At 44.5% G+C, this 17,228-nt stretch overlaps 1 protein-coding gene across 2 annotated transcripts in view; it reads right to left on the bottom strand.

Annotated features, from left to right (window-relative positions):
• DCAF7 (DDB1 and CUL4 associated factor 7) overlaps window positions 1–15,540 on the bottom strand; it is a 31,419-nt gene extending 15,879 nt beyond the window's left edge. The window contains exon 1 of one of the 2 annotated variants that reach the window (XR_306464.3): window positions 15,151–15,517. Coding sequence is in view for 1 of the 2 variants with exons in the window: in XM_003131294.4 (XP_003131342.1) it covers window positions 15,151–15,288 (138 nt within the window). In the remaining variant the exon portion in view is untranslated. Of the gene's footprint in view, window positions 1–15,150 lie in introns of both variants that reach the window. The other variant, XM_003131294.4, reaches the window with a different exon arrangement.

Consider the following 17,228-nt stretch of genomic DNA (forward strand, 5'->3'; position numbering starts at 1 on the left):
TTTACATCTTTGTCAGCACTTTGTATTGAGAGCTTTTTAAAAGTTGTCCTAATAGGTGTGCAATATTATTTTAATTTGCATTTCCCTAACAACTAACAATACTGAGCATCTTTTCACGTGCTTATTTGCTATGTGTATTTATTCTCTTGTGAAATCTGTTCAAATATTTTGTCTTTAAAAAAAAACTTCATATTTTATTTATTTATTTTTACCCACATGCACAGCATGCAGAAGTTCTCAGTCCGGGGGTTGGGCCACAGCAGTGACCTGAACCACAGGAGTGACAAAGCTGAATTCTTAACCACTAGGCCACCAGGGAACTCCAAACTTCATATTTTATTTTCATTTTTATAAAAGGTAATTGTCTGTGAAAGCTGAAGAAAGGTTTTCACTACCAACCCAAATTTCCACATTTTTTATATACCAATCTAGTTTCACAAATAAAGTGCTACTATCTTGCATTTTTTCCCTCCCTGCCTCCACAACCCCTCCCCATTCTTTGTAGCTATTTGCTTTAAGTTTCTCACTTGCATTTGCTAATAACATATTATCAGAAACAGCTCCAGGAGAATATGAAAATCCAATTGTTTCCATGAATCACTGCACACAAAACTTCATATTTTAGATTCATAGAAAAACTAGGCAGAAAGTACAGAGTTGTCATATACCTCCTGCCCCACACATGGACAGCCGCCCCCACTATCAAAATACCTGCACCAACGTGGTACATTTGTTATAAGTGATGAACCTACACTGAAACATCATCATTCAAAGTCCATAATTTTACATTAGAGTTCACTCTTTGTGTTGTACAATCTAGCTGGAAGAGGGAAAACTGGCATCAAGGAGGAGAAAATAAATGAGATGCTCAATTTTGCGGTGTGTTGGGCAGAATAAAGCCCCTCCTATAGATTCTGAGCCAGATACTGCATTCATGTATTATTCCAAGGCTTACCGAGTGGCTAGGCACTGTTCTAAGTGCTGGGCTATGGCAGCAAGCACAAAAGACAAAACCCTGTCTAACCATAAAGGTAACACCATAAGGATAAAGTGGAACAGAGAAAAGGCGGCACTCACTTCTGAAAGTTGCTTTCAAGTCATCAGAGATTTCTCCCCAGACCTCAAATATCAGATCCTGTGAGCATCTGCCACTTAGGAGCCACTCACCCAGATGGTCAAGGCTTTCCCTGGCTTACCTTCTCCTTTATCTACTCAGTGCTTCCCATCCCTCTCTGTACACGGCCCGCATGCCTGTAAAACCCTCCTACCGTCTTTCCACCCATCCTGATCCTGCCCCGTGGCATCAGGCTTCCAGGGCTCCAAACTTACAACTTGCTAGCTGCAGGACCCTGGACATGTTACTTAACCTTGCCAAACCTGTTTCCAATCTGTAAAGTGAGGATATGCAGACACCGCACAGAGTTGTACGTAACACCTTCGTATGTAGATTGCTCCGTGTACTGCCTTCCTCGGTGTATGAACTTTTAATATTACATCTCGCCTCCTTCACAAACACTCTGCAGTCTTCCTAATGCGCTCATCTTTCGCACTCATCTATACCATCCATTTGGTGACTAGCCCCACACTGCCTCACGAAGGCACTTACGTACCTTGTGCTATTTCAATTAGTAAATGCCTTAAAAACAGAGCCTGTGTCTTACTTCTGCTTGTACTGCCAACAACAATGGTTCCCGAATCTGGCGATCAGATTTACCCAGAGTGTTTTCCCAGGGAAAGAAGTCAGGAAATAGCTGCAATTTAATCTTTCCTGATTTTCTCAAAGACTTCATGTGTTTGCACAGACTCATGTTTCATCCTCAGCCTAACTCGCTTTAGCTCTTCTGCTCTAAGGTGCCCACCAAGTTATCAAAAGGAATAACAACTCACTTTCACTGTTACTCAATTTTTTTGTTCATATATGCAGGCGTTGAAATTGTAATGATGAAAAAGAATGTTAAATTCTCTGTGAATATTCACGTAATACAGAGCGGTCAAGTCTCCCATTAGCTTCACCCTCAATTCTACTCAGGGACTCTCAAACCAGTCTGATATGAACTACCTTCCAAATGGTTCCCCGTGCATCTATATACATGCCTATGTGTTGGTTTGAAGAAAAAACAAACATACATAGATAGGCTTGGACCATAAAAGGTATTCTGCAACTTGCTTTTGACATTTTGGAAGATCTCACAGCAGTGCAAACAGCTCTACCTCATTCTTCCATAGCCGACTGTGGTAAGCGCGTCATAATTTAACTATTCATAGATAACTATTCATAATTTCACTATTCATAGTTACTGTGGTTATATCCCATTGTTTTGCTATAAACAATACTTTGTGTATACATGTGCAAATGCTTTTACTGGATAGACTGCCAGAAGCATAACTGTTGTATCACGTTTTGAATGTTAATACCATATGAACCATGAGATAATGTGTTGTTTTAAACAAACAAACAAAAGTAATAGATTCTGTCCAGCAGCCTTTGAAAAGGCTGCTTTCATTAACAGTATATGGGTGTCAATTTTCCCATACCTCTGAAAACACTGAAAATAATCTTTAACATTTTTGCTAATCTGATGGATGAACAATGGCATTTTACTGCCAAGGCTGAGCATTTTTATTAAAATAGCAATTTTTAATATTTGAGTGCTTACAATGGGCCAAGCACAAGCACTATGCTTAATGCTTCACTTGCAGCACTTCATTTAATCCTCTCGACATCTCCATGAGGTAGGTACCCTTACTCTTCCCACTTTCATAAAGTAAAAAGAACTGCCAAGTATCTTGCCAGGATCACGAAGCTGCCTTTTAAATATAGATTCCCATTCCACAACTAAGCTCAGTTTATTTGACCAAGTTGTGTCTAACTTCTTATTGATTTGTAGGAACACTTACAGATGGCTACAGTGCCTTTACCTGTTACATGTTTCTTTTGGTAAATTCACCCATAAAACTGAGGACAGTGACTTTTTGGAAGTAGATCTTTAAAGAATTACTCTTATTCTTCACAATCCTCTCCCCTACCCGTTTGCTTAGGAAAGATGAATTTCTGCCCCTGCCCCTTGGGGAGAAATACTGCTCCCCCATCCCCACCCTAAACTGGCTCCAGCTGCCAAGTGACTGGCTAAAGCCTGAGCCAGGGCCGAGGGCCCCTGCAGGCAGGGGTTGACAGCTCTCTTGCTTGCGCAGGGCCTGCTCCTACATGGCCAGGCAAATTGGCCTGCTCGTTAAGGGTCTGGCCATCCTTCACTTCAGCTTTCCTGCCCCTTCAGCTGAGTGGGGGAGGGCAGGCTGAGTTTGCCCACGAATCAGAAGGGGAAAAGCAGAAAGTCTCACTTAGGCTTTAAGGCCAATCTGCATTTTTACCACTCAGTTGACCAGGGAGTAGCGCCACATTGGAGGTGCTTGTTGGGCTGTTAAAAGGGGCTCGATCGCTCCTCTGGCTATTATTATTTGTCTAACTTCCTCAATAAGAAGCTCCTAAGGGGAAAGGCAGTGAGTGACAGAATGTCATCACGCAATTCTACCCTGAACCCCTTACCATTATGTCCTCTATCACCGTCTTGCTCAGATTCACACGTCTTTTCTACCTTCGTGACATAGGCAGACCAAAAAAGGTAGGAACTCTCCCCTTCCCATCCCCAATATATTTATTAATTTGGTGTATGTTGCTTCTACGCTCTTTTCTATGCTCAAACACAGGCATACAAGCATGTTTTCCTGCAGTTTCTGCAAAAATGGGATACTACAGCCAATGCTGTAAACTTTTTATTTAACGAAATAATGGGTATCCATCAGGTCGATGTGTAGACCAACTCATTCTTTAACCGATGCACAATATTTCACAGAATAAATGTCCTATCATACCACTCAGCAACTTCCCTAACGGTGTACACGGTTTCCCTTTCTTGGCACTATTTTTGTTCAGTCATGCCCACAGCATGTGGAAGTTATTGGGCCAGGGATTAAACCTGAGCCACGGCAGCAACAAAACCGGATCCTTAGCTACTAGGCCACCAAGGAGCTCCTGCCACTACTTCTTACATGCCTTGTACATATATGCTGCTGTCTGGATTTCTTTCTTTTTTTGTCTTTTGTCTTTTTTTAGGGCCACGCCTGCAGCATATGGAGGTTCCCAGGCTAGGGGTAGAACTGGAGCTGCAACTGCGAGCCGATACCATAGCCACAGCAATGCAGGATCCAAGCCACATCTTCAACCTACACCACAGTTCACAGCAACACCAGATCTTTAACCCACTGAGCGAGGGCAGGGATCGAACCCGAGTCCTCGTGAATACTAGTTGAGTTCATTAACCATTGAGCCACGACATAAACTCCTGCTGTCTTCGTGTCTGGAGGCCCAAGTCCCAAAACTCTATTTGAAGTGCATTTTTGTTCTTTCTCTGCCACTCCCTCGGCTTATGGAAGTTCCCAGGCTAGGGACTGAATCTGAGCTGCAGCTGTGACCCATGCCACAGCTGTGGCAGCGCCGGATCCTTAACCCACTGCTCCTAGCCACTTCAGAGACAATGCTGGATCCTTAACCAGCTGTGGAACAGCTGGAACCCCAGGTATATGCATTCTAAATTGTGGTAGATACTAATTTACTTTCCAAATAGGCTGCAGTAACTCACAGTCCTACCAGCAGTATGTCAAGGTGTTCACTTCCCCGTGTTGTGAGCAACACTAGAAGCAGTAACTTAATTTTTATAAATTTGAAAGGGAGAAGTAACACCACAGGGTCAGTTCTCATTTCCCTTAACTACCTGTGAGGTTGAGTATCTTTTCCTGCTTATTGATTATGTGCATTTTCTCTTCTATGAACTGGCTACTTATACTCTTTGTTCATTTTCTATCACACTAAGTTAATTAGCTCCTACTGGCTGTTAAATTTTGAAAATATTTTTCCTTGGCCTATCATTTGTCTTTTGAGTTTGTCCACAGCATATCTTTTCACACAGAAATGTTTTATTTGTATGTACAGTGAACCCTGAACAATGCAGGGGGTTAATCTGTGTATAATTTCGTATCTAACTCCTCTGCATTCTTGGATTCAACCAACCATGAACCCCGTGTAGGACCACAGCACTTACTATTGATAAATATCCACATCAAACCTTCACCGTTCAAGGGTCAACTGTACTACAGGCTATCAGTCTCTCCCCTACCTGACTCTGGATTTAATGATTAGCTTAAAAGACCACCTTATCCTCTGCTCACCCCCAACTGCCCCAGCACAAATAGCCTAGTCTATTTTCTTCTACTACGTTTGTGGGACTTTTCTTTACATTCAAATATTTGCTCTGGAATTGATTTTCATATACGACATGAATTAAGAGGACTCTAAATTTTTCTGCCATATGGCAAATTATGTCATATAATTTATTTTTTCCTCAGTGAATTGAAGTTCTTTCTTATCACTAATACATTTCTACATACACACTTGGATCTGCTTTGGAACATGCTCTGCAGTTGCATCGACTACTTGCGGTACTGGCTGCAACTATGCTAGTTCTGGTGTGTGTACTCCCATCTGCTAGGGCAAGGGTTCCCCTCTCTTTTCAAAACTTCTTTCTTCCCTATCCCCTCTCCCTTTTTTAACATCCTATTTACCTATTTTTAAGACTCTAGACACAGTATTCCAGCTCTGGTCCTGCTCTTACCTTCTATGTCACTTTGGGAGGTTATTTAGCATATCTGCGCTTCTGTTTCCTCATCCCCCCCCCCCTTTGTTTTGTCTTTTTATGGCCACACTTGTGGCATATGTAGGTTCCCAGGCTAGGGGATGAACTGGAGCAGCAGCTGAGGCCACAGCCACACCAGATCCAAGCCACATCTGTTACCTTGACTGCATCTTGCAGCAACACTGGATCCATAACCCAGTGAGCGAGGCCAGGGGTTAAACCCGCATCCTCACGGAGACTACGTCTGGTTCCTAACCTGCAATGGGAACTCCCCATAAGTTTTGATATGTATTATTTTTACCAATCATCTGATTTCCTTTAACTTAAAAAGTTTTTTTTCCCCCGTGGTCAATTTTTATAAATTATCTTTATAAAATGTATTATTTTCCCACATAAATTTTACATATTCTTACGTATATTCTCGAGTATTTATAGTGCCACAATCTGTAACAGTTGCAGATTTGTAGACACTGCTCCATGCCTTCTGCCATCAAATGTGGCTGGCCTAATTTCTTCCTCCCTCTTCAACAGGATGTCGTCTTTTTGCCTAAATGTCCAAAAGATTTTCTTTACCCTTAAAACACAGACACTTTTTCCTAGGAAAGTTTTCAGTGCCAATTGTTCTGTGTCAGTTTTTCCTGACAGATAGTTTGAACTCATTACTTTAAACCTTTAAAGTCTTCTTTAACTACATATTTGAGTTTGCGTATTTCATTTATTTGATCTTCAGAGATACCAATTATACCTAAGTTAGTCCGTTCTTTGTTTTTTGCATCTGTCATATTCAATTGTTCATTTCCATGTCAATTTATCAATCTGTCTTCCCTTCCCTCCACTGTTTTCAGCAGTTGGTATTCATTTTTATTCTCTTCCCAATGTGGCTTTTAAGTCTGTGATAATTTTTGTTTTCTCTTCCACTATCTTCCTGCTCTACCTGCTGGTGGTTTCATTTTCTCTTGGCACCATACCTCTTTTACCTGATCTCCTGTATCTCTGCTTGGAGTTCTTTACTTCCTTAAGTTCTTTGACTTCATGGTGGCAGGACTGGCTATTAATTTTCAACTAAGGTGAAAACACTCTTCTAGTGTGGACACTTTACCTTCCATTTGCTCCCCATTTCCTCCTTCCTTTCTTACAGTACCTTTCTATTGCTACTATGCTGTTTCCTTTTGGGTTCTTTTGTTTGTTTGTCTTTTCTAGGGCTGCTCCCGAGGCATATGGAGGTTCCCAGGCTAGGGGTTGAATCGGAGCTGTAGCCACTGGCCTATGCCAGAGTCACAGCAACATGGGATCCCAGCCGCATCTGCAACCTGCACCACAGCTCACTGCAATGCCGGATCCTTAACCCATTGAGCAAGGCCAGGGATAGAACCCGCAACCTCATGGTTCCTAGTTGGATTCGTTAACCACTGAGCCACGATGGGAACTCCTGCTGTTTCCTTTTGAATGAGGCAAATTCTGGAGTTCCCAGTGAGTCTCAGTGGGTTAAGAACCTGACATAAGGTCCCTGAGGATTTGGGTTTGATCCCTGGCTTTGCTCAGTGGGTTAAGGATCTGGTGCTGCCATGGCTGTGGCATAGGCTGGCAGCTGCAGCTCCGATTCGATCCCTAGCCTGGGAACTTCCATATGTTCCAAGTACAGCCATAAAAAGAAAAGAAAAAAAAAATGAATGGATCAAGTTCTTTCTAGATGATCAGAAAGAAGTCCCTATGGGAGAGAGGCCAGGGCCATGTTCCAAGTTTGCATAAACACATGAAGCTTTTACATCTCTCCAGCCAAGAGAGATGAGGAGCTGTCAAGCTGCTAACCATTCAGTCTCTTCCAACCTCCCTCATCTGATGCTTTTAGAGACGATGGCCTGTCTATGTGTCTCCTTGTATAGCTCAGCTCCCCTCTTATCCAAGGTGTCAGGTGGCGTCTGGAGACGCTCTGGCTGCCAGCTGTGCCCCCTGTTCTCCCTGTCCCAAACAAAGGGCTGTTGATTTTTTCCATCAAAATCCTATTCTGGAGAACTATGCTCTTCTAAGTTTGAACCTGCAGCCACAAATACCCTTTTTTCAGCATCTTCCTATACCTATTGCGTCTTCATTATACTTCCGTCTTTCCTTACTCACTGTGGGAGCATAAGGAAAAAGTTGTCAACATTTAGGTTATCCCTCTACCTTTTCCTTCCTCCACAGTCTTCCCTGTCCTCCTGCTAAACTACTTCTATCTTCCACCTCCACCACCTTTCTGCAACTACTGCTTTGTAACACGTTGCCCCAACATGTGAAACAAATGCCCCGATAAAGAAAAGACTGTCAAGCAAGATCACTTTTACTTATTTTTAAACTGTGGACATTACTAAACCAGGTATCTCCCAAGGAACAGATATAAAACATACACTATTTTATTCCTGGGAGACAAGACATCTTCACTTTCAATTACTTTTCATAAATAACAACATAAATCACCATCATAGTGCTCATACCTTATCTTTTAAAAAAATTAAAAAGCTGCTGTGTCTACCTTGTTACTATGCTCCTTGAGGGAGGAAACTGTATATTCCACTTTTTTTTTTTTTGGCTTTTTAGGACCACACTCACAGCATATGGAAGTTCCCAGGCGAGGGGTTGAATCGGAGCTGCAGCTGTTGGCCCTCATCACAGCCACAGCAATGCCAGATCCGAGCCATGCCTGTGACCTACACCACAACTCATGGCAACGTAGGACCCTTAACTCAGTGATCAAGCCCAGGGATCGAACCCACATCCTCATGGATACGAGCTGGATTCATTTTTCTGCTGTGCCACAAAGGGAACTCTCTGTATATTCCAGTTTAATTACATACAGTGCTAGTACCGTAACATGAAGGGATTGCATATATGTGTGTGTGTATGTATATTTTTGCATGTATGTATATTTATGCATATATGTGTATGTGTATGTATATTTTTGTAATTAAAAAATGAAAACACAAGTTATCTAAATCAATAACACCACTCTTACCAGTGGAACATTTCTCCACAGTTGCTAAGATAACCAAAGTCAGCTAAGGCGAAGTTCTGTCTGAATAAACTAGTTCTTCTTGGTGTTTCCCATCTGTCCTCTCTTCAAGCCTATTCCTGACTGATTACTGTTGATCAATGCCTGCAGAGAGGTCCTGTCTTGTCAAACTTTGAGATGAATTCTGGCACAGCACCCTCCCGCACTTGGCTCAGAAGCTAAACACTCAGCTCGGGCATCACAGCCCCAGGCTGGCCAGACTACCTACAGAATAAAGATTCACTCGTTCAAAGCACAGCATCCCCAGTAAGTCTGTGTGAACCAGGTTAGGGCAAAAAGCAATATAGCAGCAGAACTTTTTATCAGTGGTCTCAGGGAGGATTTAGTCCTCTACTGTCTAGAAAAAAGAAAGGAGGAGGTTAAAAGCAGAAGAGTTTTTTATACTTTAAATTCCCCTGCTCGCAGTCTTGCCAGGCACTGACGGAGCACCACAAAATTCTAAATATCTATCAAAAATACTTAAGTGGAGTTCCCGTCGTGGCGCAGTGGTTAACGAATCCGACTAGGAACCGTGAGGTTGCGGGTTCGGCCCCTGCCCTTGCTCAGTGGGTTAACGATCCGGCGCTGCCGTGAGCTGTGGTGTAGGTTGCAGACGCGGCTCGGATCCTGCGTTGCTGTGCCTTTGGCGTAGGCCGGTGGCTACAGCTCCGATTCGACCCCTAGCCTGGGAACCTCCATATGCCGCGAGAGCAGCCCAAGAAATAGCAACAACAAGAACAACAACAACTAAAGACAAAAAGACAAAAAGACAAAAAAAAAAAAAAAAATACTTAAGTGTACTAAAACACTTCCTCTTTATTGCTGCCAATCTCACATTTGCTAATAAAGAAAACAGAAAGTATCATCGCAATGCAAAAACACATGTGTGTTAAAGCACATATTTGTTGAATGAACGAGTGAGAGTCCTGAAAGGATGCCACAAATACTGAGAAAGAAAAACCTAAATGCCAGACTTTATCTATTATGTGCCAAATAGATAAGGTAACTGTATTAAAGATCACATAGGAATCAACACAGGCTGACAAGGCAAGCTTTCATCCCATGTGTATTTCAAGTATGAGGTAGTCTTACCCAGATTTAGTACCAGTATTCTTTACAGGCACCAGGCATACCTAGGCTCCTCTCCTCCAAACCTCCAAAATGTTTTCCACATGCTAAATCCTAAGGCACAAATGGTCAGCTAGTTAAACGTTAGGGCAAAAGAAGCCCACATGACTCTGCCAATTCTATTCAAAACCGACGCTGAAACATGCGACTCAGTGAAATAGAAAAGCCCGGGAACTGTAACCCATCTTTCCTCATAAAACAGGGGGTAAGAGAGACCACAGATATTGTCGAAACTCAGGAGAAGCACTAGAGTTCTTCTATCAGAGTTACTGTGTTGTGCCAGGTAGAAAGAGAAAATGGGCTTGGAATCTGACAAGAAGCTTCAAAACCACCAAGTGGGTTTGGTTGAAAGGATCCAAGAGAATTTTTCCCCCTGGGTCTTTAAAAGGCAAAGGAATGAACATAAGGACCTTTGTTTTTGTTTGTTTGTTTGTTTTGCTATTTTAGGGCCACACCCTTGGCATATGCAAGTTCCCAGGCTAGGGGTCGAATTGCAGCTGTAGCTGCCAGCCTATACCACAGCCACAACTCGGGATCCAAAGCCGCTTCTGAGACCTATACCACAGCTCCTTGGCAACGCTGGATCCTTAACCCACTGAGCGAGGCCAGGGATAGAACCCGCATCCTCATGGATCCTAGTCGGGTTCGTTAACTGTTGAGCCACGAAGGGAACTCCAAATATAATGACCTTTTGAGGTAACTTTCTGACATACGGCCCTGATCTCTCTCTCTGGAAAATACAAAAGTCAAATTTACCTAATACCCATATAATGCTCCTTGGTGATATCTCAACTACGGGTTCAGCAGCGAAGACGTTTAAGTAGAAACAGCTAACACTGCTAAATCGCTTCCTATGTGCCAGGCAGAGTTCCTAACTCCATTACATAGAGGAACTCATTTGACCTTCCTTAGAACCCTCCTTTTACAGATGAGGAAACTGAGGCACAGAGTTTCACTTGCCCAAGGCCACACAAAACTGAAAACTGGTAGGACCAAAATTTCAACTCAGGCTACCTCAAAGGGGCCCTCTGGTAACTGAGCTTTTCCATGGGCCAGAAGGGCAGAATCAATGTTGGGCTCATGAAGATGCAAAAAGCATTCCCGCCTTTGGTCAGAGATGCGAAGGTAACTCCAGGGTGATGGTCTTAGAGGGCCCCTGGGACCACCTGTGTCTGAATCACCTGCGTGTCTGTGAACGTCAGGAGTGAAGCCCAGGAATGTGCAAGTCTCTCAGAGGACCCACTAAAATTTAGAAAACCACTGCTCCAACACCAGTGCTGTTCTAATCCCCAGCCGAGACCACAAAAAAAAGGACAGAAAACACAATTACCAAGAGTGGGACTCTTTATTCCAGGTGTAGTTGATAGAATCTAATTCTTTTCTTTGCAACAATTCCCAAATGTATTCAGATGATATAACACCTGGAAGTCAAGTTGTTCTTGAAATGCTAACATTTTTAATTCTATCCAACTGCAAATAATTTCACTACAGGAAAAGAGTAATATAATTTTTTTTTTTTTTTTTGCCTTTTCTAGGGCCACTTCCCGTGGCATATGGAGGTCCCCAGGCTAGGGGTCTAATTGGAACTGTAGCCACCGCCCTACACCAGAGCCACAGCAACACGGGATCCAAGCCACGTCTGCGACCTACACCACAGCTCATGGCAACGCTGGATCCTTAACCCACTGAGCAAGGCCAGGAATCAAACCCGCAACCTCATGGTTCCTAGTCGGATTTGTTAACCACTGCACCACGACAGGAACTCCTTTTTTTTTCTGGTCTTTTTAGGGCCGAACCTGCAGCATATGGAGGTCCCCAGGCGAGGGGTTGAATCGGAGCTGTAGATGCTAGCCTACACCACAGCCACAGTAACAGGATCTGAGCCGCATCTGAGACCTACACCACAGCTCATGGCAATGCCAGATCCTTAACCCCCTGCCTGAGTGAGGCCAGGGATAGAACCCAAGTCCTCGCGGATACTAGCCAGATTTGTTACCCTTGAGCCACAACAGGAACTCCAAGGTTTGAGAATTTTAACCAATAATTTTTACTTTTTTTTTTTTTTTTGGTCTTTTTAGGGCTGTATCAGGCTAGGGGTCCAATTGGAGCTGTAGCCACCGGCCTATGCCAAAGCCACAGCAACGCCAGATCCGAGCCACCTCTGCAATCTATACCACGTCTCACGGCAAAGCCAGATCCTTAACCCACTGAGCAAGGCCAGGGATCCAACCCACAACCTCATGGTTCCTAGTTGGATTCGTTTCCACTGTACCACGAGGGGAACTCCTAACCAATAATTTTTAAATTCCTCTAAATTATGAACTCTTGCACCTTCTTGGCAAAGTTTCTCCAAAACTGAGCTTGATAAAGTGAGATTTACTGGCCACCAGCTCCTACACACAAATCCTCTACAGCGGGGTTTCTCATCTTAATGTTGACGAAGATGAGTTGGAAAATCACTTTTATATTTTCACAACCTCTAGCTGAAATGTAGCATTTCCTTCCATTATAAATGGAGGCAGCTACTCACAGCAGCATCCATATCTGATTTGTCACCAATAGAAATCACCGATGTTTTTCCTATCACATTACAGTGAATATACTGAGATGCTGTTTACCCTTATGGGTACTTCAAAATTAATGATTAAAATGGTTGATGTGATTTAATGAGTTAATTTAAAAGTACGCATTACCACTTAAAAAAAATTTTTTTTCAGAACTGCCATGTTTCAATCCCTTATTTACATGGGGGAAACTGAGACAGGACAGTCAGAAGCCAGTTCCCTTAATAAAAAGAGCCCAAACCACTAGCCCAGGACAGACAAGCTCTCCTGCCCACTGCTTCCCTTAGCAGTATATTCACTAAACCTCTTCTAACCTACTTCTAAAAAAAATAAATAGTTTTGCCTTTTGCTATGCTCACGGCACTCGAAAGTTCTAGGGCCAGGGATCAGATTGAACCAGAGCCATAGCAGCAACTCAAGGCGATGCAGTGACGACACCGGATCCTTAACCCGCTGCACCATGAGAAAACTCCAAAAAATGTTTTTAGTAACTATGAGTCATATGGTTGGTTTCCTTTGTAATCCCATGTATTTTATGCATTTGAAAACATAATTATGAACAGAGGTCTATTGGCTTCCGACTGCCAAAGCTGTCCATCAAACACATATACACACACAAGAACTCTGACCTGGGGCAGGGGACACAAAAACCATTTTAAGACACCACGTTGCCCACATTACGCAAGTGAGTTAAGACAGAGGTAACTGCTTATTCTATTACTACTGGGATTATCAATTAGCATTTTACGACTAAAACCACACTGCCTGCGTGCCTGGCACAAAGAAGGAGCTCCATAATTGAAAGGATAAATTTGGGGGCAGAGTTCCTGCAACCAAAGTTTGACACCAATTACTCCACTGATTCTACCAGCAGCCTAACTGTGGCTTGGTTTCTCATCTCTTAGAAATGGGGCTGCTACTGCTTACCTAAATTGACCTTGCAAGAAAAAAAAATCCATCCGTCTGTGTGAAAAGACTCAAGCCCTTTGAAAGATGTATTTTACTACCACCCCCCCTTTGTTTAAACATGTATTCTTAAACAACAGTTCTAGTGCTCTCAACTTTACTAATTCAGTTTACACATCAGGACCCTGAATTTCACTTTAGCAGCTCTGCGGTCCACTATGTGCCATAAGGAAGAAAGAGGCTCCAGAAGAAAAATAAAGCTATGTCTTTTCAGGACTCTCTGGTTTCTGTGGGAAATCGTGGACTCCGAGATCAGTGCATACTTTCAGGGATTTGTTTGTAAAGTGTGTATGTGGGATGTCTGGGCAACAAGAGTCCATTGTTCTCATCAATTTCTCAAAAAGGATTACAAAAAATTTAAGACCTAATTTTTTTGGGGGGAGGGAAGGCATACATACAGCATATGGAAGTTCCCAGGCCAGGGGTCAAATTGGAGCTGCAGCTGCCGGCCTACACCACAGCTCTAGCAACTTGGGATCCAAGCTGTGTCTGTGACCTACACCACAGCTCCTGGCAACGCCAGACCCTTAACCCACTGACCAAGGCCAGGGATCCAACCAGCCTCCTCATGGATCCTAGTCGGGTCGTCACTGCTGAGCCACAACCAGAACTCCTTAAGATCTAATTCTAAGATGTGCTCCTGAAAACCTGCAAACAAAATTACAATGCTCAAATGTTTTCTAAAGGACTTCTTTCCTACAACAAACTGTGGGTCAGAAATAATAAAACTTACCTATGCAGTGTCCCACAGCTAATCAGTGGACTAGACAAGGCCTAATCCTAGAGCACCTGGCCTTTTCCCCTGCACCATGCCTCTGCCCACAATTTATTCTTAAATTAGACTGTTCCTGGTGTCAAGCAGGTGTACAGGTTTTAAACACCACTAAGCATGGCTCTCAGTTGCTCTGATCACTATCAGTCAATCACAACGCTTACTCTAATACAATAAATGGCAAACTACGGAGTAATGGAAAGAAAATTCTTTCCACTAACTTATTCAACTTCCAAAACTAAATTTATGTGTCACTGCCAGCTTCAAGCTTCCTCCTATTAACCGCGCTTCTAAAAAGGATTCTCAAATTGTGGATGTCCAGAAAGACTTACTTCTACTCCAGGTTACTTGTCTGTATCAGCATGAAAGATGCCAAGAAAACAAATGGCAAGCATCACCCTTTTCTATGCAGAAGACAATAGCCATTGGCAAGATTTCCAAAAAGAGATAGCTTTGAAGAGGACGAATATGAGGCAGCAATAGCAATGGCAATCCCGGCAGAAAGGCTGGGGAAATCCAGGGAACAGGGGGCGGTGAAACCTGCTAAACAGTCCTAATAGAAATCTAGTGTGGCCAGGGGAGAAGGACCACGGGGCTCCAGCATCTTCTTCGCAGCCATCACTCCCTCATCCCTCCTCCGCCCCCCAACTGAAGCTGCAGGAGAGGAGGGGATAGGCGTGATAAACGGCACAGCTCTGCGCTGCAAACTTGGGTTTGAGACCTGTTTCCGTCACGCAATAGCTGTCTGACTGGGGCAAGTCACAACACGGTGCCTCAGTTCCCCCATCGGTAAAATGCGGGTAACTACACTCCTGACTACCCAGGAATGCTGCAAGGATTAAATGAGACGAGAGCGAAACCCTCTGCACAGGGCCAGACACAGAGGAACCGCTCCGTGGCGCTAAGGCAGGTCCGCAGGAGGGTCCTGGGGTCTGAGCTCCGGCCGGGAAAGGGCGCTCCAGGTGCCCGCGTCCCTCTAGCTGGGTTCCGAGCCCCTGCCCGGCCCACCTTGTTGTTGTACTCCTCCACGAAGCTGCCCAGCGCCAGGCGAAAGCGCTTGTCGGGCCGCACGCTCCAGTTCATGGCGTAGACGGTCCAGGGCGCTTCATACTTGTAGATCTCCTTCCGTTTGCCGTGCAGGGACATAGTGGCGGCGGCGGGGCCGCAGTGCGGGCCGGGACGGCAGCGAGCTGCGGCGGGCGGGGCGCGAATCGGGCAGGGAGTCAGGCCTGGGACGGAGGGGTCCGAAGGGAGGCGGGGCGGGGGCGGGTACGGACAGCCTAGCCCGGAAGCGGGGCCGCTGCTACAGACAACGACAGCCGAGCCCGACCCCCACTTTCAAACCTGCTTCGGCTCGGACAACAACCACCTTCCGTTTGAGACCCCGCCCCACCCTCTAGAACGGAAGCCACGCGACCCCCTCAGCGGCGCCGGCCGTTGGCTACCTGACACGTCCTTTCGAACGGCTCCTTCTCCTCATTGGCTAGTGTACCCGTAGCTTCTGAAACCTCCTTGCTATTGGTGCGTATGGTTGTCATTCCGATTACTTGCTCTGCCCAACTCCAGGGGGCAGGCGCTTTCACAGCCACAAAGGTCATTGGCTGACAAAGATGTCAGTCAGAGAGATAACGGCGCAGTGCGGGTGAATCGGGGTGTGGGCGGCTTAAAAGCTCGCGTACTGTGCAGCAGGCCTCCAAGTTCTAGGCCAAGTCTCTGAGAGTGAAACCTCTTACGTGACTGCTCTGACTTCCCCACTGCAGCTGCTATTCTGACCGGATTCTCCACGTTGGCGAGTGAAAATGAAAAGTCTGCCTTACGAGAGGGCCTGCTGCGTTTCGCGGCACTGAGCTCCCGGGCCTTGCGGACGGGCCTGCGCCGAAGGGAAACCCCTTTATTTCCCTGCTTCGCCAACGCCTCCTTTAAATTGGAATGTTGTTCTCCCAGCGTACCAAGGGCAGACGGCGGACACGCCGCTCTACTCAGGACCAGGCCAGCTTCAGTCAACCTTTCCTGGCCATTCTAGAAGTGCTTGGAATTAGAGGATTGGTCTTCAGCAGGCAGCAACCCCGCCAGCGTGGCTGTCAGCTTCTGTTTCCATCTTTTCCCACGAGCGTCCCAAGGCAAATGCTAATCTAGCCTTAAATATATAAGTGTCTTGAATTTGAAATGGGGAAGGGTCAGAATCTAGGTAACATCTCTTTATAATTTAAATGGTTTCCAATAATTTGCTTTCAACAAAACTAAGCAAAAAATTGTATTGAATTGTTAGATAATATATCATTAAATATAGTATTTAGTGGAGTTCCTGTTGTGGCTCAATGGAAACAAATCTGACTAGTATCCATGAGGACGCAGGTTCGATCCCTGCCCTCGCTCAGTGGGTTAAGGATCCGACATTGCCATGAGCTGTGGTGTAGGCCAGCGGCTACAGCTCTGATTCGATCCTTATCGTGGGAACCTCAATAGTTAGGGCACATGTGACCTTAAAAAGACTATATATATATAGTTTTTAGTGATAAAAGTGATTGTTAACAGAAAACTCAGAAAGAAGGACGCACGTTTGATCACCAGCCCCACACAGTGGGTTAAGGATCCAGGGTTGCCACAGCTGCAGTGTAGACGGCAACCGCAGCTGGGATCTGATCCCTGGCTAGGGAACTCCATATCCATGTGCTTCCAGGTGGCCAAAAAAAAAAAAAGAAAGAATTCAAAGAATTGAGTGACTGAGTGACACTGTTTAATGTAACAAACTCCTCACAGTCCTATCCACTTCCGTAGGTGAACAAGTTTTCTGTGTTTATGTCTTCCTCTAATAAAAAAATAATATTCATTCACATACATGGACTAATTGAGAGGAAAATACCCTCTCTTAAGAGCTGTATTTCCAGTAAAATTTTAGTTTCTATAAAAATTTAAATAGAGAAGAGTTCCCGTTGTGGCTCAGTGGTTAACGAATCCGACTAGGAACCATGAGGTTGCGGGTTCTATCCCTGGCCTTGCTCAGTGGGTTAAGGATCGGGCGTTGCCGTGAGCTGTGGTGTAGGTCGCAGACATGGCTCGGATCCTGAGTTGCTGTGGCTCTGGTG

The sequence above is a fragment of the Sus scrofa genome, chromosome 12 (genome assembly GCF_000003025.6).
Source record: "Sus scrofa isolate TJ Tabasco breed Duroc chromosome 12, Sscrofa11.1, whole genome shotgun sequence".
NCBI lineage: Eukaryota > Metazoa > Chordata > Mammalia > Artiodactyla > Suidae > Sus > Sus scrofa.